The following is a 22870-nucleotide window of genomic DNA, read 5'->3' as shown; positions in this document are numbered from 1 at the left end:
GATCCAAGGAAGAAACTGGCCCAGGCCCAGGAAGCAAGCTGGGCAGGGAATTCCAGGGTCCCAGGTATTCAGAGTATCAGCTATAAGGGGTAAGTGGGCTTTGAATAGGCATATCCCCTTGGACTCCTCACCCTGAGGGAAGGGACACAGCTGGACCAGGGCCAGAGATATGAAGTAAATGCCAATAGAAACAGTTTAAAAGAGCTGAATGTGGCTGACTCCCAGGAGGGAGGCAGGGCTCTGCTGTTTTCCTTAACAAATCTTATATAACTATTTGATTCTTTAAAATAATTATATAAGATTTATACACAGACACCAAGAGGTCTACGTGTCCTAAAAAAATACTTCATTAAAAAAAGAAAAACTGTAAAAATAAAATGTGATTGATAAAAGTTTGTGGAACCTCTGAACCACTTCTGCTATGCCTAGAGGTCTCAATAATAATGTCTGAAAACAACAGGACTAGGCCCTCATCTGTGGCCATCTAGGTATTACCAGGAAAACCACATGAAGTTTGGGAACTCCCTGGCAGCCCAGTGGTTACGACTCTGCCCTTCCACTACAGGGGGCACGGGTTCCATCCCTGGTTGGGGAACTAAGATCCCCACAAGTCTCACCGCACTGCCAAAAAACAAACAAACAACAAAACACAAAAACCACATGAAATTTCTCTCTACAGAGGCCCCAACAATGACTCTCTCTTCTTTTCCTCCCATTTGTCACCTTTAATTTAGGACTTCTACTTCGTGTTGGTTATTTTCCTACCTCTCCCCTGCTAGACTCTAAGCTCTTTGCAATCGTACCCAGGTGAGAGTTCTTTGTATCTTCAGGACCTAGCACAGTACCAAGCAAAGAGCACGGGCTCAACTAAGTGTTGATGAATAAAAGAAAAAGAAGAAGAGACACCTTTACACGGGTTTTGGAAGGAAGGTGCTCGACCTTTCTGCGCCCGTATGCCTGGAGCTCTGTAAGTAACTAGCCCTGAGACATTCAGCAGTCTTAAATACTTTAGGTTATAATTCCCTTATCTGTACAACATAATATTTACCTCACATCTTTATTTCTAAAATAAATCGGGCCTCGCCTGAAGATTTCACCACTCGGTGGGAGCCAAATCTCAAAAGAAGTAACTTTGGGGTCACGTGAGAAGCACGTGTAACGCCGCACGAGGGTAGGTGTTTCCAGGGATCTGTCTGCTTTTTTTTTTTCCCTTCTGCTTTTTGCCCAGTGCCTGGAACAGTTCCTGGCACGTAACAGGTGCTCAATAAGTAGTTGTTGAATGAGTGAATTAATTAAAGTGCTAAAAATCACTACTCATCGAACCGAAAAACGCATATTCTAAACGAATACTTGGGTCCAGCCTCTGGTCTTGGGAGCGAGCGCGAGGTATCCAGCCGCTCGGCGCGCCCATGCAGTCGAGCCGGGAAGGCCGAGAAGCGGCGGGCGTAGGTCTGGAGGAAGCCGGCTGTAAGGGCGGGAAGGCAGGAGAGTCGCGGGTGCGCGCTGAGGGGCCGGGACCCACACTCCGGCCCGGGGCTGCAGCCCGGCGTCAGCCCTCGGACCGTCAGTCAGAGCCCGGAGCAGGCGCGCCCCGAGCCCCGCCCCCCCGGGAGGCGGGCCCTGGACCCAGAGGCGCGAGGGCGGGGCCTGGCTCTCCGCGCCGGGGGCGGGGCCGGGCCCGGGTTCTCCGGGCCGGTGGAGGACCCGGCTGGTCGGCGGGAGCGACCGGAGCCCCGGCCACCAAGGGGTGCGACCCCCACTGGCCCCGCCTTCCCGACTTCGGCCGGCCAATCAGAGCGGCTTTTACTGGCGGGTGGGCCGAGCCGGCCCAGCTGCTCGGAGGCTCTGGCATGGTAACGTCCCCGCGCGGGGGTGGAGGGGCCCGGGACGGTCCCACAGCGCCCCCGGCGGCCCGGGCCGGGGCCGGGGGTGGCGGGGAGGCCGCTGGGGGTACCCGGGACCCCGGGGGAGAGCGAGGGGAATGAGGGGTTACGGAGAGGAGCCCGGGAGGGGGGAGGGGGCGGGGATTTGGGGGAGAAGGGGCGGGGGAGGCCATGATGGAGAATGGTGGGGGGTTGGGGGTGTTGAGGGAAACTGGAGTTGTGGGACTGGGTGAGGAGGAGGAGGAACGGATGAAGTGAAGGGTGCGTTTGTGGAGAAAGGTCGGGAAAGAAGACAGGGGCGAGAGATGTGGGAACCGGTGGACTAGGGGAAAGCTGGGGGCCACAGATTCCCCTCCTGGGATATTTGGCGTGCGACATGCCCCTTCCTCCGCCTCAGTGCTTGGACCCTTTGGAAGCCCTGGGTGCCCCGTAAGACCTCTTGGAGACTCCCTCCTTCACTTCCCCGCATTGTCTCCTGAGGTGAGGAGTGGGCATTGTCTCCTGAGGAAAGAGAGGCTTCCGGCCCCCTCCCAATGCTGGATAGTCCAAGAAATGGGAGAGCAGAGGCCCCTTGGTCCTAACCCTGGCTCTGCCATCAACAAACTCTGTAACAACTCTTTGTGACCTTGGGCAAGTCACTACCTTTCTTTGGGCCTCAGATTTCCCATTGATTAAAAAAAATAAAAAAGGAAGATGCAAGAGAATGATATCCCAGATCTTTCTCTGCTCCAAATGCGGTGGTTCTTGAGGAGAGGGGTCAGGAGAGTGGGTTCTAGGCCATGGGAAAGCAAAGGAAAGAACGATGAAGATGGAGGCTAGGCCTTCAGCTGGGGCTGCAGAAAATCCCCAGGGATGTGGGGGGATGGTAGGCACAAAGCTAGGCTGGGGCAGGCCAGCCAGCGCCTCTGGAATCCTGCTGGAGGGATGGGAGAACTCTGTGAGTAGAGGAGGAGGTTGAGACCTAACCCAAGAAAGATGAAGACCAGAAGTAACATTCTCTTTATCAGAGGGAGAGTGATGAGGAGATGGCAGGATCAGAGAGAAGCAACGGAAGATATTTTCTAGTATCTTTGGGTAGCAGGAGGAATAATAAGGCTGGTACAGGGGAGTGGGGACTAGCATGGTCTCGAAAACAGAGCGAGAGGCTGGTGCTGTTTGGGGCAGCTGAAGAAGGACGGCAGATAGATATAGACCACAGGGTAATCAGCTGGCCTCTCAGTCTCCATGATACTTTTCTCTTTGATGATGGCTACCTGTTTCTGAGAGGTGTGCCTCCCAGCCTTCGTTTTCCAGCACAAATCCCTTCAGGGAGTGATTCAGACCTGGCCAACCTTGGGATCATCTGGCTGTCTGAGGATTTCAGATTGTGTGAGGACTGGGGTAAAAAGAAAACAGAGGAATGAATTTGAATGTGAGAAGTACCTGTGGCACCATGGTCCTTGCTGGGAAGCCGCTTTGTGGAGTAGTTGAAAGCACAGGATTTGGGGGAAACTGCTTGGATTCCAGATTTGCCTCTGCCATTTAATCTCTTGGAATCTCGGTCAAGTTATTTGATCTCTCTGAACCTCAGTTTCTTTATCTGTAAAATGGGGATAATAACCTCTAAGATAGTTGCAAGGATTAAATGAGTGTTTGCGATGGTATCTGGCTCATAATAAGCACTCAGTAAATATTAGCTATTAGCTGTTATTTTTCCCTCTTTCCATTCTCTTTCTTCTGTCTCCCCAGTCTTCTTTTCTCCTTTTGTTATTTCTTCTGAATCTTCAGTTCTGAGATGTCCCTCACATGTGGAGGCTGAGAAGAATTGATTGTATCTGGCAGGGCGTGTGTGGGGGGAAATCCTTCAACTGGCCCAGGTGAACACATGATGATCAGATGATCGGTTATCTCTTCATTGTCCGTCCCCAGCCCACAAATGTGATTTTGTTCCAGGGCCGATACATGATCTGCTTCTCTTTCAGCCCTCTTTCCTATATGCCCCTCTCACACAGTTTATTTCTTCAGATTCTCACCCAGAGGTGTAATAAAACCTGAAGTTGTATAGGCACAGCAGCAAGTGAGATAGGGGCAGTGGTGTTTCAGGAAAGAAAGTGTACACATCACACAGGGGAGGCTCAGGGAAGGGAGGGCTTTGGAAGTTCCATAGTAATTTATGTTCATTCCATTGCTCTGTCCTCTGTGGGGAGCTGTCCAAAACAGGCTAGTATCTGGATCCTGGCCAGGGGTCTCCATTCCAAGTTAAAGATGGTCATATACAGTTAATTTTTTAAATTGTTTAGGTTTACCCATGGCAGTATTTGGTTCTAGTTCATTTTCCCCAGCCACACAGACCTCTGCCCAACTGCCTCTCTCTTACATCACAGTCAGCTTTTACCCAGAGAATTTATACAAATGTACCTGGGTACATGTGCACATACATACATACACACACACACACACACACACACACACACACACACACACATTTTTCTGTTTTAGGATATTACAGTATGCAAAAATAAGTTTAGGGATGAGTCTGCATTTTGTTACAGTACTTCGTGTGCAGGGCCCTGACTACACACCCAGAGGGGGCTTAAAAGGAGAAAACTCAATCTTAAATGTAGGGAAATGCCCCACCTGAGTAGGGAGACAGGCAGTCCCATGTGAAACCCCCAACACAGAGTAGCATGTCACTCTGTGCAAAGTAGTGCAGCATTTATCCTGAGGGAACACAGGTAGGAGTGTGTAGAGGATAGTCATAAAGGTAACTTGAAGGAGGTGGCTATTGGATCATCTTGAACAATGTAAGAGACAAAGCAGAATAAAAGAAACACATGGAGTAATCTAACAGTTTCTGTGCAGAGAGGAGGAGAGAAGCCATTGAGTCAGGGTGAGCCAAGAAGAGTGTGGGATGGGTCTTGTTTAAAGGCTTTGAATGTTAGATGAGAGATTCTGTAGGGTGGACAATAGGGACCCACCACTGGTTTTCAAGCAAGAAAATATTGGAACATTCCTGTTTTAACCACTTGGGTCACAGGGGATATGCTAGAGTGAAAAAAGAAAAAAAAAAGACCTGCTTCCTGTGGTAAGGACTGTGCTTTTAAGGGAGTAGGGCTGGAGGGCAGATTGGATCCAGCCCTGGGACCAATTATTTCCCCTTAGTTTTTTTTCTGAAAAAAAAAAAGAGGATTGCCTAGGGGGGTTGCCAGAGTCCCCTCCGGCCCTGACATTCTGTGTTCCCTGAATAACTGCTAGCCCTTACTGATGGCTTTGTTCTGTGGGGCCTGCCAAGACTGTTCAGTCGTCAAGTCAAGAAGTAATAACACGTACTGGGTGCCAGTAGGGGGTGGTGAGGAAAATACGGTGGGCATAGGATGTTGGGGTAAGCAGAAACAAAGCCCCTGCCCCTTAAGAGTTTTCAGCCTAGTGGAGGTATCAGATATTTCATTGATTCTAAGACTCATATTTTAACATTTCTGAAGTCAAGATGCATCTTAAAATCAGTAGAGTATCATAATTTAATTGGCAGCATGTTTTTTATTATTGCCATGTAAAATAATAATGCAATCATAATTGTACAAATAACTGTAAACTTCCAGTGGATAATTGCTGAAGGGGAAAGTACATGGTGTATGAGTGTGTAAAAGAGGGCTCTGACTAGTCCAGTGGGTTGGAGAAAGGCTTTCCTGAAGACATGGTGACTGCCAGATATGAAGGCTGTGTAGACGAGGTGTGTGGGGTTGGAGGGAAGATTGCCCCAGGCAGAGATGGATGTCTGAAGTGGGAGGATTGAGAGAAGGAGCTCAGCATGGGTGAGGAAGGCAAGGCATTTGGGAAGCAAACCTGCCACAGCCTCCCAGGCCTTGAGCATGGGTTTTGGTCTTTAGCCTAAGAACAGTGGGAAGCCATTAAAGAGTTTTAAGCAGGAGAGTAACATGGCCTGAGGTTGGAGTGAATGTCGGGAGACCAGTCAGGAGGCCACTGAAGTAGATCAGATGAAAAAAGGGGATTGGTAGGAGTGGAGGAGGAAAAGGAGAGAAACAGATAGATTCAGGAAATCTTTAGGAGGTAAAATTAACAAGACTCATTGATGTATTGACAAGAAAGAGGGAGGTGTGGTGAGTGACTCACAGGTTTCTATCTTGGACAGCTGTATGGATGGTGGCACCAGTCTCTGAGATGGGTGACCCTGGAGCCTGGTAGGACCCAAAGATGGTACGTAGCATCTGGGAGTTTAGAGAGGATCCTGAGGCAGCTTGGGTGGGAAAGTGTGGCACAGGGAATTGCATTTCCCCCCATGTTGATTGGTTTCTGACTTCCCACATGGAAGAAAGTTTCAGGGGGCAGGGGCAGGTCTGAATACAGGGCTTAGAGCAGTTGAACCCTGAGAAAAAGTGACCCAAGCAGTTTGACTTACCCTTCTCTTCTTAGGACCAGATGGGCGGGAAGAGAGGAAGGACAGATGTTGTTAAAGGTAGAGATCAGAAGCATTTAAAATGCTGAGCCTTCTCACCATAGGGGATAATTGGGAAAGTAGGGAAATTGGGCAGCAGTGAGCCAGCGCCCACCTTTCCATGGAATTCCTTCCTACCACCCCACGACCTTCCAAGCAAAGAGGAGGAAGAGCAGAGCCTTTTAGCTGCATCTCTGTGCCCTAGTTTACTTAAAAAAATTTTTTGAATGGGTAAATATAGTCATATTCAAAGTTACAAAAGGGGCAACAGTGAGAATTCTCCTTTCCACCTGTGTCCCCATTCTCATTTCTTGTGTGTCATTTTTTGTCTCTGATTTTTATTCAGGTAATAAAACTGTACTGCACTTTGCTTTTTTCCCCCACTTATTTATGTATCTTAAAGAGTATTCCCTATCAAGACAATGAGCCTCTTCATTCTTTTTTTTATGACTGCATAGTATTCCATTTTGTGTTTATGTAGAATTTCATAGTTCCTTACTGAGGGATATTTAGGCTGATTATAGTCTTCTGATTTTACAAATAATGCTGATCTGAAAACCTTGTACACACCTGTAGGGCTGTATCTATAGGGTGAATTTTTAGAATTGGAAGATTCTGTATAAAGAGGATTTGTTCCTTCATTTGTTCATTCATTCACTTAATATTTGTTGAGTACCCATTATGTGCCAGACACTATGGCAGGTACCAGGACTCCAGTTTTCAACAAGTCATAGATGATCTCTGCCTTCTTGGAATGTTATTACCCTCTGGTATGGGGAAACATATATCCAAGCAAACATAATAACTACGAAATTATATATGTGAAGAAACTAAAAAGGGGGTCAGAATAAATTGGAAGTGCTTTAAATAGAGTCAGGAAGACTTCTTAGAGCAAGTGATATTTAAGCTGAGAACTAAGGCAGGGGATGTGCCTAGACATTGGATGTAGAATAAGGAGACTGTGGCTGTTCAGAGCCTCATCCATTGGGACATGAGTTCAGAATCTGTAGGGAAGGTGATGACCACTGAGTCGGAGGCGAGGGAGTAGAGCTAAAGAGAAGTGGGAGGGAATGGGAATGGAAGATGTCAGAGAGTGAGTGAGTGACTAAAGATGAGGCCAGTTAGGGTAGGGGGCTGGTAGTAAAGAGAGGAGAGTTAGGGAAACTAGTACTTAGGAAGAACTAGCGACTATGTTTAGAGGGCTTTGGGTTGAGTCTCTGTACTGGGTGAATTCAGATAGGCGAACAAGAAAAGAGGCCACTTCCTCCCTGAGTGCTTTGGGGGTGAGAGACCTCTGTTTGACTGGTTTGTGGGAAGCACAGCCTTGCCCACAGGCAGGAGGGTGGATGAAAAGCCTTAGGAAGAGCCCGTCTGTGCCTGTTGTAGAGCCTCCTCCATCTCTTCTTGGCTTTGGCAAAATGGAAACTTCCAAAATAAAGATGACATTGAAGGGGCTCAGCTAGCTAGCTCTGGGCTGGTGGAAGAGAGAGCAGGGCTACCCAAGGCTCAGAGCTGAGGGTGAGCAGGAAACTGGGCTTGGAGACCCTTCCTCTGACCTTTGTGCTCCTTTTTCATCCTCACCCCTATACTTCCCTTCTGTAAAAGCCCATCTCTTTGCCCATCCTGGGTCCTATGACTTTTCTCTCCCTCAACAGTCGGTTCCCGATTCTGGTCCCCGGCCCCCAGCAGCGCCTGCCCCCTTCCCACCGGGGCCCCCCATGATGCCACCACCCTTCGTAAGTTTTATGTCTTTCCCTGGGCTTGGCTTTTCCAGCCTGCACCCCCAACTCCCTAGTCCCTAGCACTGCTGCATCACCAGTATGGTTTTGTGTAATGCCCCCTTCTGTTGCCCTTGGATGAGGGATGGTCTTGCTTGGGCATTGGGGTGGGAGGAGCTACTGTTAAGCTCTCAGTCCATAAAGTTGACAGTTCTCCCTTTGTCTTTTGTCCTTGGGACACATGGGGGCTGGGGGAAGGAGAAGTGGACGGGGAAAGACCCCCTTAGTGTGAGGGCAGTGTGGGGCTGTCTTTCTCTTTCACTGCTCCTTGTGTGTATTCTTTTTTTGGGGGGGTTGAGCTGCGTGGCTGTGGGATCTCAGTTCCCTGACCAGGGATTGAACCCACACCCTCAGCAGTGAAAGTGCAGAGCCCTAACCACAAGGGAATTCCCCTTGTCTGTATTCTTTAAATATTGCCACGAAGTCAGGCTGGAATAGCAACTGGTGGTCATCAGGCTGGGAAAAAAAGGGGTAGGAGGCAGGGGACTGGGGGATCTGGGACTGGATACCTGCCTCTGGCCCTGCATCTGAAAGGCCTCTTTGGGGAGAGTCATTGAAGCGGTGGAGCCTTCTGGTCGCAGTCTGGTGGCAGTTCCACCCCCTTTTCCCTCTCCCGTCCCTGCCTCTCAAGAAGCTGTGTGCTTGCCTGTTACACCCAGAGGACCCCCTATTATCAGTCTCAGTGGTGAAGAGGGAGGCAGCTTCTTGCCTCTCAAACTGAAACCGTGGAATTGTCTCAGAGCCGGGGTGGAGGGCTGGGGTGGGAGCTGAGTGGCTCTTTCCTGACAGGTGCAGAGCAGTGTCTTCTCTGCTCAGGATCTCTTCCTCTCCTCATTTCCAGATGCCTCCTCCAGGAATCCCCCCACCTTTTCCTCCAATGGGGCTCCCCCCCATGAGTCAGAGACCACCAGCCATCCCCCCCATGCCACCTGGCATCATGCCCCCAATGCTTCCACCAATGGGGGCGCCACCACCACTCACACAGGTAATCCTCTCTCCTGCACCAGGGCCTCAGAAAACCCTGTCATTTTAGCTGTGGGTAGAGATGAGAGTGGATATCTGGACTTGAGAAGCTGGGGAGGGGAGGGAGGGAACGTGAGACCAGGGCCACGTGGATTTGTCTGCTGAATGGCTGGAGAGCACTCTGAGGCTCGGCTGAGAGCCCAGAGCCTGGGGATTGCCTGAGGAGGTGCCCATGTTAGAGTCATGGCCCCGACAGGATCTCTCAGGACCCTTCACAGCCTGTGCTTACCTTCACCTCGGTAGCTGGTTTTTGTCTTCTTTGTATCCGTAGATACCAGGAATGGTACCACCCATGATGCCAGGAATGCTGATGCCAGCGGTGCCCGTCACCGCAGCGGTAAGCACTCGGGGGGACAGGAAGTAGGCTCTGCCCTGCAGCCTGCTGGCTCTGACCTGGAGTACAGGGACGTGGCTTCCATTCTCTCCCTCTTCTCATCGCACCCACCCTTGACCCAGCTGCACTCCCCACACTGAGTCCTCTCCAGTCCAACCATGTACTCGGCTCTTCTGGTTTCTCACTCGTCCCCAAAGGCACATACATTCTCTCTTGTTACTCCCTCTACTATGCCCGCTCCCTTAAGGAAACACATTCATGCCAGACGCTGCTTACCCTCACAGAGTTAGCACTGTTGACACTGGAATACAATTTCCTCTTCACATCTTCTTTGTCTCTGGAGGAAGCAGCAGTACCTGGGGATCTCGCTGTACCTTCTTGTGCTGTTGTTCAGTGTAGTAGAGTCTAGGTAGGATGTGGCATTTGGTGTTCACTGTGGAAGAGATGGACCATGACGGTTGACTCAACAAAACACTCTCACTTGAGGAAAATGAAGAACGGAGCTGCTGTGCAATTTCCTCCTGGGGTCTTAGAGACGTGGCCCAGAGGGCGGGGGATGTCTGTTAGGGAGCAGAGATCCCTGGGAGTGGGACACATGGATCCTGGCCTGGCCTGCTTCTTCATCCCCCATGGCCTGGGTCTTGGGGGCCACTGGGCTTGGCCCCAACCCTTCCCCCTCCTCTTTCTTCGGCAGACGGCTCCAGGTGCGGACACCGCCAGCTGTGAGTCTTCTGGGGGTCTGTTCCCCCCCAGGCTCGGAGGTGGGAGGGGAGAGGGGACCGTGGACTAGAGCCCACCCTGGATCATGCCTGTTGGGGTGCCAGGGATCCTGGGATGTTGATGGGACCAGGGGCTATTTATTGGGGATGGGATAAGGGAGGAATAATAGATGGGGATGAGATAGGAGTTGGAGCAAGGACTTAATATGTTTCTTTGGCTTCTTTTCTAGCTGCTGTGGCTGGGACAGGTCCTCCGGTGAGTGCTTTCAGTTCAGGGTTCTCTGGGTAGAAAGGCTGAAAAGGGGTGCTAATGGTTCAATCTTTGGGGTGAGAAGAAGCAGCTTTGGGAAAGGGGCCTTGACCACCATTCTGTGCCCCCTCCCCTCCCCCAGAGGGCCCTGTGGAGTGAGCATGTGGCCCCTGACGGGCGCATCTACTACTACAATGCTGATGACAAGCAGTCCGTGTGGGAGAAGCCCAGCGTGCTCAAGTCCAAGGCGGAGGTCCTGAGTGGGGCTTTCTGGCCCTTCCTTTCAGCTACCCTGACCCTTCCAAGTCCTTGGTCTCCCCTGAGTCTCTAACCGTGTACATGGTTCCTCTGATCCCAAGATCCCTGACCACTCCCCAACCTCCCTAGCTTCTCAGGAAGTCCACCTTCCCCCATGTTGAGCCAGGCCGGGGTGGTAGCTAAACGCTCCTGTGTACCCTATTTCCTGGATCCCCTTAGCTCCCCCAACTGTGGCTGGAAGGTATGCCCAGCCCACTGAGGTTCCCTGGCCCATCCTCTTACAGCTCCTGCTGTCCCAGTGTCCCTGGAAAGAGTACAAGTCGGACACAGGCAAACCTTACTACTATAACAACCAGAGTAAGGAGTCCTGCTGGACCCGGCCCAAGGACCTGGATGACCTGGAGGGTGAGGAGGGGGTGGGCCCAGGCAGGGGCTCTGGGGCATGGCCCTTGCTACCCTTTAACCATGTTATCCTTTCCTGTTGCAGCTCTAGTCAAACAAGAGGCTGCAGGGTGAGTGATTTGCCCACCTTGCCTGCCTATCCACCTGCACTTGGGGCCACCTGAGGGGTGGGGGTGGCCTCTCCCCATGATCCCTACTCTGTGGGAGGAAGAGCCAGCTCTCAGTCTCCTTGTGGAGTGGTCTGCTGTGGCCCCAGTCCTTCACAGGACAGAGAGACCAGCCAGCCCCTGACCACCTCAGTCCCTGCTCTACTGGACACTGCCCTTCCGGCTCACCTGCAGGAAACAGCAGCAGCCACAGACACTACAGCCACAGCCTCCTCAGCCACAGCCTGACCCGCCACCTGTGCCTCCTGGCCCCATCTTGGTGCCCACGGGCCTCCTAGAACCTGAGCCAGGTGGGAGTGAAGATTGCGATGTGTCAGAGGCTGCCCAGCCCCTGGAGCAGGGATTCCTGCAGCAGCTGGAGGAGGGCCCCAGCAGGTGAGGGCTGCCCCCCATGGCATTCCAGACACTGGCCTCAGGCTCCCAGCTGGGTTCAACCCTTGACCTCTGCCAGGTTTCTCCGGAAAGATGTGAAGATCTGGGCATGACCTCTGAGGAGCAGAAAAAGGGCTTCCCTGGGGAGCAAGGGGGAGTGTTCTGATCTCACAGGGCACTGAAAGCTGTAGGGACTGGGGCACCCTGTGGCTGAGTCCCCTTTGCCCCCCAGTTCTGCTGGACAGCATCAGCCACCACAGCAGGAGGAAGAGGAAGCAAAGCCAGAACCGGAGAGGTCTGGCCTCAGTTGGAGCAACCGGGAGAAGGCAAAGCAGGCCTTCAAGGAGCTGCTGAGGGACAAGGTGCTGAGAGTGGGGTTCCCAGGGTAGGCATGGAGGGGGCTGGAGATGGGCAGGCCCCATGACCCCCGCCTGCTCCGTTCCAGGCTGTCCCCTCCAATGCTTCGTGGGAACAGGCCATGAAGATGGTGGTCACCGACCCCCGTTACAGGTAGGTCTGGGCAGGCCCTCCAGACCTTGTTCATGGGAGCAGCTGAGCCAGGGACTCCCCAGGAAACCCCAAGGGGGCCAGAGTGAGGAGAGTGATAGATGGGTGAGTGTACTGGGAAAGGGAAGCTGGAGAGCCTTCGGGAGAAGGAGGGGCAAGGGATCTGACACGAGACATTCAATAAATGCTTGTTGAATTGAATTGATTTGAATTGAATTAATTGGGGAAAGACGGGGCTGGATAGGGCAGAGGCCTGACTGCAACTTGAGAACCCCGAAGCAAAAGGGTCCAGTATTAACAGTGTCTTAGAGCCCCATCTTGTCCCCTCACTGCTTCTCACTCCTCCCCACATCCCAGAGACCTACCTGTCTTGCCTCCCTGTGCCCTTGGAGCCCCTGCAGCCTGCTGTGCCCGTGCATGGACACCTCAGTCAGTTCTGTGACACCTGGCCCCAGTACGCCTGCTTTGTGGGCTGTGCAGCGTGGTTCAGGCTGATTCCTCTGTCCCCACCTGCCTCCCACCCTGTCCATCCCAGTGCCTTGCCCAAACTGAGTGAGAAAAAGCAGGCATTCAATGCCTACAAGGCGCAGCGGGAGAAGGAAGAAAAGGAAGAGGCCCGGCTAAGAGCCAAGGAGGCCAAGCAGACCTTGCAGCATTTCTTGGAGCAGCACGAGCGCATGACCTCCACCACCCGCTACCGGTCAGGGGGTTGGGCTGGGGTGGGGCCTGGGAACCCTGAGAACCTGTGGGCCCTGTCTGTGTCCTCTGCCTGCCCACTCACAGCCCATATGCTCCACAGGCGGGCAGAACAGACCTTTGGGGAGCTGGAGGTCTGGGCTGTGGTCCCTGAGAGGGATCGAAAAGAGGTTTATGATGATGTCCTCTTCTTCCTGGCTAAGAAGGAGAAGGTAACAGTTACTGGGCTGGATCCATCAGCCACAGTCTCATCTTAGACATTCCATGTCTTTGCTTCCGTGGACCCAGCCATTCACTTCCCACTGCCCCAGGGTCCTAGCTCCTTACTCAGAAGCTGGTGTGGCACTTATATGTCCTCCATGTATGCTTTGGGCCTACAACTCTGGGGGTGGGAGGACAAAGGCTTGGTCTATAACCTGTCTCCTTCCCCTTTCCGGGGACGTGAAGGCCTCAGGTCTGGCCATCCCAGAGTTCCCGAGCTGCCTGCCTTTCCCCAGGTGTTCCTCTGCCCAGGCCCACTTGAGTAGCTCCAGCCTGCCCTGCCTCACCCTGACCCTGTGGCTCCCTAGGAACAGGCCAAGCAGCTCCGGCGCCGCAACATCCAGGCCCTGAAGAGCATCCTGGATGGGATGAGTAGCGTCAACTTCCAAACCACATGGTCCCAGGCCCAGCAGTACCTCATGGATAACCCCAGCTTTGCTCAGGACCATCAACTGCAGAGTAAGCCTGGGTCTCCACGCCCTCCTCTCCCTTCCCTTTTCCGCACTGACCCCTACCACCTGCCTCCCACCACTCCCCTGCACCTCCTGCCCTCCTGGACGTCTAGGGGTCCCCAGCACTCAGTCCAGAGCCTCTCTGGACTCTAGAGATCCCAGAATGCTTCAGGACACCGCCTTTCTCCCACTGGGGTCCATCGTTGACCTGAAACAATGTGTGTCCTGGGGGGAAGAGCACTGGGGAAGGAATCAGAAGACTTGGAGGTGATTCTTGTAGCTCATGTGAATATGGTCTTAAATTGTCTTGGTATGATGGGCCTTAAGTGGTTACAATAAGCTGTTGTTGGCCTGTCATCACTGGCTGTATATCTTTTTTTTAATATTTATTTTATTTTTATTTTTGGCTTCATCGGATCTTCATTACGGCACACGGGGTTTTTTGTTGTGGCACACGGGCTTCTCTCTAGTTGTGGAGTATGGTGGTGTACGGGTTTTCTCTTCTGTAATTGTGGTGCGCGGGCTCCAGGGCACACAGGCTCTAGGGCACGTGGGCTCTATAGTTTGCGGTACACAGCCTTCTCTAGTTGAGGCGTGCAGGCTTAGTTGCCTCGCGGCATGTGGGATCTTAGTTCCCTGACCAGGGATCAAACCTGTCTCCTGCATTGCAGGACGGAATCTTTACCACTAGACCATCAGGGACGTCCCTGGCAGTATCGTATGATATTCACCTTCTGAAGTTATATCAAAGCCTGATTGATTCCCAGTCCCATAAAAAGTAAAACCTCAGCTCCTGAGATAACTGATTTCATATGATGACTTATAGTAACCAAATTAACAAGAGCTGAATACTTCTAATTTTTTCTCATACAGTCAATGAACCCTCCTCAAGAACCATCATTCAGATAGCCTCTCCTGCATAGTCTCCTGCTCCCCTAACCCCACCACCCTAGGTGTCCCCGACACCTACAGGGGCAGCATCTTTGAAGCACTGGGGGTGCTGGGTCTGAGAGGGTGTCCTGCTGGTGTGGTGCCCACTGATCCTCCTCCCTGCGGTTAGATATGGACAAGGAAGATGCGCTGATCTGCTTTGAGGAGCACATCCGAGCTTTGGAGAGGGAGGAGGAGGAGGAGCGGGAGCGCGCCCGGCTTCGGGAGCGGCGCCAGCAGCGCAAGAACCGGGAGGCCTTCCAGGTATCTTTGGCACCTTTTGGATCAGAGCTCAGCTGTGCCCCAGACCATGACTTCTTCACCCATGCCTTGCCTCCTCTCAGCCAGGCCCACTGTTTCCTCTCTGCCTAGCCCTGTCCCAGCTCTACAAGGCCTCTCTGTGCCTGCAGTTTTGCTTCTGCTGAGTCCCCTCAACCCTGGGCTTTGCTTCTCTAGGGAGACTAGATGTCTGCACCACGCAGAAACTGCCAGCAGAGAGCACCCTGCACGCATGGCTCGACAGCTAGACCAAGTTTATTTCCCTTCACTGGGGAACCAGACAGGCATAGCTAGCTTGTCCCCCAGCTTGGAGGTGGCACTGGTGGTGGTAGCGGTGGGGGTTACTTGGCTGTAGCACAGTTGGGAAGGTAATGCTGTAGGCACGTTTCCCTTTCTTTGCCTCCCAGTCTTGCTCATTCTCATTTTAAGTCTGTCCCTTTCTGTTTACACTCTTTTCATATTGCTTTCTGCCTCCCCATCTGTATCTCTTCATCTCCCTCCCTTGCCTGCATTTCCTCAGTCTGGGTTGTCCCTGTCTCTCCCTGCCAGCTCTCTTCTCCCCCAGTCTTTGGCTCTGTCTCCCTCCATTTCTCACTCTCCCTATAACTGGCCTCTCCCTGCTTAGACCTTCCTGGATGAGCTACACGAGACAGGGCAGCTGCACTCTATGTCTACCTGGATGGAGCTGTACCCAGCAGTCAGCACTGATGTCCGCTTTGCCAACATGCTGGGCCAGCCGGGTAAGGCAGCCGGGCTCCCCCTCCTCTGGCCTGGCTTCCTGCCCTGCCAGCCTCTCTGCACTCCCACTCCCTGGTCCTGTCCTCAACCCCACCCTCAGGCCTTGGGAAGCTGCCGCCCGCCAGGCCCCCCTCCCTCCCTCCCCCGCAGGCTCCACCCCTCTGGACTTATTCAAGTTCTATGTGGAGGAGTTGAAGGCACGATTCCATGATGAGAAGAAGATCATTAAGGACATCCTTAAGGTGAGGGAGGCCTGGGGTTTTGGATGGATGCAGGCTGGGTGCAGGGCATGCTCCCAGGACAGAACTCCCCGAGAGGTCCTGTGCTGCAGGAGCATTGCAGCTCAGTTCAGGAGATAGCTGCTGTGATCCTTTACTGTGCACTGGGGACACACAAATGAATAAGATACAATTTCTGCCCATAAGGCGCTCATGGCCTAATAGGAAGATAGACATGACCATAGCTATACAGAGGGGCAGGTGTTATTACAGAGAACCAAAAGAACTGCAGTTTGAACTGCACCTCTGAGAATGGGTAGGCGGAGGAGGGTGGAGGTCCTGGGCGTAGGGGCCACAGAAGCAAAGAGGAGCAAGAAGCACGGCTGATCAGAAACTGGTAGTCCATAGATATGTTCCTTCCGCCTATACAGAGCTCTAGAAAAATCTGGAATTTGTTACTAACATTAAAATCAAGAGATTACAATTGAAATCTGAATCTTCAGCGTCTCTTGGAAATTTGGATTATCTAGCAGCAGTAGGCTGGTTTTGCAAGTCATTCAGTGAACTCGAGCTGAGATGCCACTGCCTTTTAGATGCCTTATTCTCCTTATCAATCCTCACTCCTCTCTATCACCTCTGTGACGTGGGAACGAATTCACCTGCCATTTATCATCACACGTACATGTTGGAGAATTCTCAATATCCATGTCTATCAAAGCAGGGGAAAGTGAGTGATGGACTAAGAGAGCCCCGTGTTTCAGAAAAAGATAACAAAAAGAAGTATGTTTCTTTGTGGAAGTGAAGACCATTCTCATGGGTTTGAGGGGGCAGTGTGCATAGTGGTCAGGACCAGGACTGTGAAGGCAGACTGCAGGGGTAAAAGTCCAGCTTGACCAGTTACAATTGTGTAATCTTAAACAGATTACTTAATCTTTCTGAGCATGTTTCTTCATCTGAAAAATGAGGAGTATTCCTTTAGGCTTCACCTGATTACCAAGGGGAGTAACTTGGTACCTGAGGTGAAGAATGTCTGAGAATAAAGCTAGGAATGTCCCACTGCACACACATTTCTTTAAAGTCCTGTGTTTTGCCTTAAAAATTTATGCAGGGATTATATTTTAATACCGTAATACTTCTCTGTTAACATAAACTTAATATTTTAAAGTTACTTACCATTAGGTAAGACGTATCATGTTGTCCTGTGGCTTCCTCTCTTTCTCTGGAACCACATGCCCCAGTTGGGAAGAAGAGCCCTGCGTTTAAAAATTCCTTGAATGCTAAAATAAGGAATTTGGACTTTTAGCTTGTAAGTAATGGGGAGCTGGGGGATGATGTGATCAGCTGATGTCTTGCAAAAGCCCAGGTGGTTGTGTAGAGCAGCGCTCGCAGCCAGAATGCTTGTGTGCTTAGGGATAGGTGTGGTAGGAGGATCGGACTTGAGGCCTTAGGATACTAGAAGTGATAGTGGCAAGTGATTCAGATAAATTCTGAGCTTGAGTCATCCTCTTCTGACTCATCCCCAGACTGCTCCCCTGCTGCTGGGGCCATTTGGTAGAAAAATCCAGGCAGTGTGGACTCTGGAGGCAGGGTTCGAAGTGTGGGAGGTGCGTAGGGAGACCAGGCAGGAGCTGCTGCAGTGATCTAGGTGGGAGTGAGTCCGGCGGGGGCAGTGGGGATGGCCGGCCAGCAAAGCTGTTCCAGTTGTTTCTGAAACTCCCTAGGTCTCCTCAGCAGTGCCGTGGGACAAGCCAGATGGGGCGGGTGGGGGTGGGGGACTTTATGCTCCTTCCTGTATTTTCAAGTGTAACCACTTTTTCTCTTTTATACATTGAGGTTCTACCTAAGATTTTTATTGAAAAAAATGTTTCTGCTGTTAAAAAACAAGAAAGAAAGTTTAAAATCTGTAGGCTAGAGTCACGGAGGAGTAGAATTGATGGATTTTTTTGTGAAATTGAGGGAAGGAAGTAGTGAGTCGAAGATGGCAGGAGTGCATTGATGGCACCATTGGTAAGGATTAAGCAGGAAGAAGAGGGCTGGAGAAAATAGGAATTCCATTTGGGGAATTATTCTCAAAAGCAACCTGGGGCAGGGAGGAATAAAGCAAATACTGTATTTTAAATAGGATAATCATATAAAATAGAAATATCTAATCCAAGGAGAGCTAACTTTTATTGGACTCAACTTTTAGCCACAGAGCAGCTGGTACTGCTGACAGGCCTGTAGCAGTGCTATCCTTGCTGAGTCCTGTCTCTCCACACCTGAGAAAGAGTCTTCTTTAGATAATCCCCCTTCCTGTTTCCACTTTGGGGCTCCTGCCTATGGAAGGCAGATGAGCCCAGGGCTCCCGGAGGCCATCTACCAGCCAGGCAGACTGTGATGGTACCTCACATCCCATAGGGTAATGCAGAGTCCTGATCTTGGAACAGCTGAAAGACAGAAGATCAGGGCCTTGGAGAGATCCGTGGGAGTGGGGGATGGGATGGGGGGGCTCCTGGGAAATGAATTCTCTTGGGATCTACTGAATTTGAAGTGTCTGTGAAATACCCAGTCTAGTATGGGTCTGAAAATCAGGAGAGAGGTGGGGAGTGAGATTGCTAGGGACAATGTAGATTAAAAAGACAAACTGCTGTTCTCAGGGGAACAGCACATCCAGGAGAGGTGGTAAGAGAGGTCAGAGATAGGAGGGAACCCTGCAGAGGGGAGCACTGAAGTGGTGAACAAAGGACGAGAAGAGTGAGGAGCAAGAAGGCGACTTGGAGTTGACTCTTAGGACATGAGCAACCTCTAGCAGAGCAGTGTCTGTGAAGAGTGTAGAGTGAGTGCAGCACAGGCTTTGGAGTTGGATAACTCCTGGCTGTTTATTGGATGAGACCTATGCAAGTTATATAATGTCTCTGAGCCTCAGTTTCCTCATCTGTAAAATGGGGATAATATATGTGCACGGTCATGAAATTAAATAACATTTGTAGTGTTTTGCTTATAGTAGACTTAATAAATGTTTGTTTTCCTTCGTGCTGCATTTAAAGATTTTGAAACACAGGGAAAGAAGCAGAGGTTGTGAGCTTGAGGAAGGTGAGAACAGTGTGGAAAGGGTGTTCTAGGTTAAGTGAGGTATATACTTGATGGAAGCAGCCTATAAAGAGGTGAGACTGAAGCTTGCAATTCCCTAAGCAAGAGAGATTGGTATGTTTGAGGAGAAGGGCTTGAGAGCATGGGTTGAGGAAGTCCTCTTGGAAGAAGTAAGAAGAGTATGCCTCTGCCATCAGTAGGAAGGCCGGAGCAAGGCTGAGCTGAGTGGAGGGAGAGGAAGGGAACCTGGGCCTGTGCCCCAGACCTCACACTCCAAGTGGCTCCACTTTCCACTGAGTCATCTTGGGCCACATGAGATAACTGTCCTAAGCCTCTGCTTCAGTAGGGTATTGTGAGGCTTAGGTGAGAAGCACAGCGCCTGGTCCATGGTACTTTGAGAATGTGAGGTGTTTTTAATAGTGTTCGGGAGTTGTACACCTGATGGCCTCTATTTCTCCTTTGGACGAAGTGACCTGTGTGGGTGTAGTGCTTAAAAGTAGGGGCTTTGTTGTTAGAAGGACCTAGGGTAGAATTCTCGTTCAGCCGTATATTAGCCTTGAAGACCTTGGGCAGCTGCTCTAGTTCCTCTACACCTTGGTTTCTTCTTCCGCATAAAATTAGGAAACTAGGACCTGTGCTTAAATTCAGCTTTGTGAGGATTAAATGAGATAATATGTGTGAAGCACTCAGCACCTGTTACATAGTAAGCACTCAATAAATATAGCCAAACGGTGGGACCCGCAGATGCAAGGAACTTACTGAGCAGCAGGGGCTCAAGCTTTAAGCCAAAGGAACAAAGAATTAATTGTGAGAAACACAGGCATCGGTTAGACAGGGAACACATCCCCCCCCTGCACATATGCCCCTGTGATCCAGCCCCCCCAGTTCCCTGTGACTTCCAAGCCAAGGATGGGCACGGGAGGCTTAATTATCAGATGGTGAGGGTTTGGACAACTTGGTCTCTCAAGTGTGTCCCAGTCCTGTGGATCCCTTCCGGGGGAGGGGGCTACTTAAGCATCCTGTAGTCTGACCCCTGCCTGCCCTGGAGACCAGCCAGCCTCAGGTTCAGGCCTGTGGTGCCCCCTGCTTCATGCGCTGCTGTGCCCACAGGACCGGGGCTTCTGCGTGGAGGTGAACACAGCCTTTGAGGACTTCGCCCACGTCATAAGCTTTGACAAGAGGGCTGCTGCGCTGGATGCAGGCAACATCAAGCTGACTTTCAATAGTGTGAGGGGCCGCGCCGGGTGGGGCTATAGCCAGCGCTCCGTTCTCGAACTCATCCCTCGTTCTTGTTCCATTCCTTCTCACTCACCACCCCAGTGGGACTCTACCCCCAGCTCAGGGAATGATAGTAGGAGCCCAGACTCCAACTTCCCACCTTTTAAGTCATGTCTGAGTGAGTTGGGGCACCCCCCCCCAATCCTGGGTGACCCTGTTCTCTGTCCTGTCTGCCCTCAGCTGCTGGAGAAAGCAGAGGCACGGGAGAGAGAGCGGGAGAAGGAGGAGGCACGAAGGCTGCGGCGCAGGGAAGCTGCCTTTCGAAGCATGCTGAGACAGGCTGTGCCTGCCCTGGAGCTGGGCACTGCCTGGGAAGAGGTCAGGACTGCAGCCTGGCACCAAACACCACCCCCTCAGTCCTGAGGGCAGCAGTGCTTCTCCACCACTGGGGGCCCACCCCAGGCATAGCACAGCTCAGGGCCAGCTTCGGCTCCCTTCCTTGCTCTGCCCCAGCCCTGCCCTGTGTTCACGGCGGCATCCATGCTGTGCTGGGGCTGGTCTCATCAGCAGTGCTCTCCTGTTCAAGGTCCGTGAGCGCTTTGTGTGCGACTCCGCCTTTGAGCAGATCACCCTGGAGTCGGAGCGGATCCGGCTCTTCCGGGAGTTCCTGCAGGTACTGGAGGTGAGGCAGAGCTTCTGGTCCTCTGCATCTGTCGCAGGCTCTTAAACACCTGAGGCTAGCTTAACAGAAGCCTCAGTAACCTCTTACCCCCGGGGCTCTCTTTTCCCGGTCTTGCGGTGCCCTGGATAGACCTAAGGCCCTAACCTCAGAGGAGGCAAAACTTGATTCTAGGATGCAGGGTCCTTCCTGGGGCTAACCTTGTTGCCTTCCTCATCCTTCCCTCTGCCCCACCAGACTGAATGCCAGCACCTCCACAGCAAAGGCCGGAAACACGGCAGAAAGGGCAAGAAGCACCATCACAAGCGTTCCCACTCACCCTCAGTGAGTTGGCGGGTAGAAAGGATGTGGGGTGAGGCTGGGATGTCTGGGGGAAATAAGAGCCACTTTTCTTGCTTTTCCCCACGTCACCTCCCCTGGAGGGAGATCTGAGGATTCCTTTGGTCCTGGATTCCCCTATCTGTCCCCAGTTCCCAGGCTTGAGGGCCTCTGGAGCTCAGAGAACCTCTGCACTGACGTGTGTCTGCTGATCTACCTAGGGCTCTGAGTCAGAAGATGAGGAGCTGCCCCCACCATCTCTGCGGCCCCCCAAGCGGAGGCGGCGAAACCCCTCGGAGTCAGGATCTGAGCCCTCTTCCTCACTTGATTCTGTTGAAAGTGGGGGTGCTGCCCTTGGAGGACGGGGTTCCCCATCCTCCCGCCTTCTCCTTGGATCAGGTAAGCAGTTGAGAGCTGGAGAGGTGGTCTTCAGGGAGCCCCACCCTCTGAGGGTGGAGTGGATTGGGAGGGTTGCCCCTGTCAGTAAGAACTTCCCATCCCTGCCCAGGCAGGAAATGGAGAGAAGAAAGGAAAACTGGACTGAGACTTCCTCAGACAGGTCGCTGCCTGTGAAGAATGAGCAGAGAAAAGGATGAGGCTTTCCTTTTTCCATGGGACTTAGCGGGGATTTTTCTATCTCCAGATCATGGCCTCCGGAAAGCCAAGAAACCAAAAAAGAAAACCAAGAAGAGAAGACACAAGTCGGTGCGTAGAGAAGGAACTTCCATCCAAGGCCCTGCTATTTTCTGAGCTGTCTTCACCTGCCTCCCGGGCTGTCCTCCACAGGAACTGAGGAGGCGGGCTCTGGGCTCTTACAGAACAGTCCTGAGAGTGAGACAGACCCTGAGGAGAAAGCTGGCAAGGAGAGTGATGAGAAAGAACCGGAACAGGACAAGGACAGGGACCTCCGGCATGCAGAGCTCCCTAACCGTTCCCCAGGCTTTGGAATCAAGAAGGAGAAGGTGAGAGGCAGGCACCCAGCCCCAGCCCAGGCCTTGGTAGCCCTCGTGGGGGAAGCCGTGGGTGAGCTGAGCCTTTGCTCCACCAGACGGGCTGGGACACATCAGAAAGCGAGCTGAGCGAGGGTGAGCTGGAAAGACGGCGGCGGACACTCCTGCAGCAGCTGGATGACCACCAGTGACCTGAAGAGCCACCCTGCCTCGGGTCTGTGTGAGGCCGTGGCCTAGTTTACCCTCGCCGTCTGCCCCAGACTTCTTCCTTAGTTGGGTCTGTGTCCACTTTTCCTCAAGTAACCCCAACCCCAACACACCATTGCTGGCACCTCCCAAGGTTGCTTGTGGTGTTCAAGGGTCCCCCCAACTTCCCGGACAACTAGTGCAGTCCTTGCCCTCAGCCCCAGACCAGCGGTTGGTGGTGAATGCCATATGGGTGGGTGGTGCCAGTGGATAAAATGTGAGAAGGGGCCCCCAGGAAGAGTGACAGGCTGGTGGATACAGCCTGGGTGGCAGAGGGCGGGGTCCTTACCCTCTAGCATCAGTGCCTGCTCCTGCCTGCCCGGGCCCTTGGGGCGCCACCACTCCTTCCTCCAGCCCTGGGGCCCAGTGTATGTGTGTTTTGTTTTGGTTTTGGTTTTGTTTTTTAAATAACAGTATTTATAACATGGTCAGTGGCTCTTTTGTCTTCTCCATGTGCTTGCTGCTGGGGCAGGCTGGGGACTGGACAGGTGCATACCCAGCCAGCAGGGGGCACTGGTGCCTCACAGCAAGCCTGTCTCCCTTTGTGTGGTTGGATCCCATCTAGCCAGGTTCTTCCCCAGGCTTCTGCACTCACCTCCCCCAAGCATGGCAGCTCTGCTCTGCCTCCTTTCTATCCCCGTGGCTTGGATCAGCCTGAATGGTCAGCTTAGCCCCCCCGCCACTCAGAAAG

At 52.2% G+C, this 22870-nt stretch overlaps 1 protein-coding gene across 6 annotated transcripts; it reads left to right on the top strand.

Annotated features, from left to right (window-relative positions):
* The first annotated feature begins 1116 nt into the window (after positions 1-1116).
* On the top strand, positions 1117-22600 carry PRPF40B (pre-mRNA processing factor 40 homolog B). 6 transcript variants are annotated; one of them, XM_057701737.1, is made up of 26 exons: positions 1117-1171; positions 7971-8051; positions 8935-9078; positions 9388-9453; positions 10145-10172; positions 10400-10425; positions 10562-10672; positions 10962-11082; positions 11165-11189; positions 11421-11621; positions 11851-11980; positions 12064-12128; positions 12661-12825; positions 12925-13033; positions 13391-13541; positions 14595-14728; positions 15369-15483; positions 15632-15723; positions 19879-19995; positions 20227-20364; positions 20573-20668; positions 20903-20989; positions 21205-21382; positions 21627-21688; positions 21802-21945; positions 22032-22600. In XM_057701737.1, the coding sequence occupies exons 2-26, from the start codon at positions 8034-8036 to the stop codon at positions 22122-22124; spliced, it is 2616 nt and encodes an 871-aa protein (XP_057557720.1). In that variant the 5' UTR covers positions 1117-1171; positions 7971-8033; the 3' UTR covers positions 22125-22600. The 6 variants fall into 6 exon arrangements, with proteins under 6 accessions (XP_057557720.1, XP_057557717.1, XP_057557716.1 ...); XM_057701733.1 differs by lacking the exon at positions 1117-1171 and adding exons at positions 1821-1853; positions 6013-6077 and having other exon boundaries at positions 21802-22600; XM_057701736.1 differs by lacking the exon at positions 1117-1171 and adding an exon at positions 5619-6077 and having other exon boundaries at positions 10962-11034.
* The last annotated feature ends 270 nt before the right edge of the window (positions 22601-22870 follow it).

The sequence above is a fragment of the Hippopotamus amphibius genome, chromosome 12, assembly GCF_030028045.1.
Source record: "Hippopotamus amphibius kiboko isolate mHipAmp2 chromosome 12, mHipAmp2.hap2, whole genome shotgun sequence".
Taxonomy (NCBI): Eukaryota; Metazoa; Chordata; class Mammalia; order Artiodactyla; family Hippopotamidae; genus Hippopotamus; species Hippopotamus amphibius.
This window is presented reverse-complemented; position numbering and strand designations above follow the sequence as displayed.

What these genes read in the sequence shown, in the direction of transcription:
- PRPF40B (XM_057701734.1), top strand. An exon ending in TCATTAAGGACATCCTTAAG is followed by an intron (nt 15,724 to 19,878) that starts GTGAGGGAGGCC and finishes CTGTGCCCACAG; the next exon opens with GACCGGGGCTTCTGCGTGGA. An exon ending in CCGCCTTCTCCTTGGATCAG is followed by an intron (nt 21,383 to 21,626) that starts GTAAGCAGTTGA and finishes TTCTATCTCCAG; the next exon opens with ATCATGGCCTCCGGAAAGCC.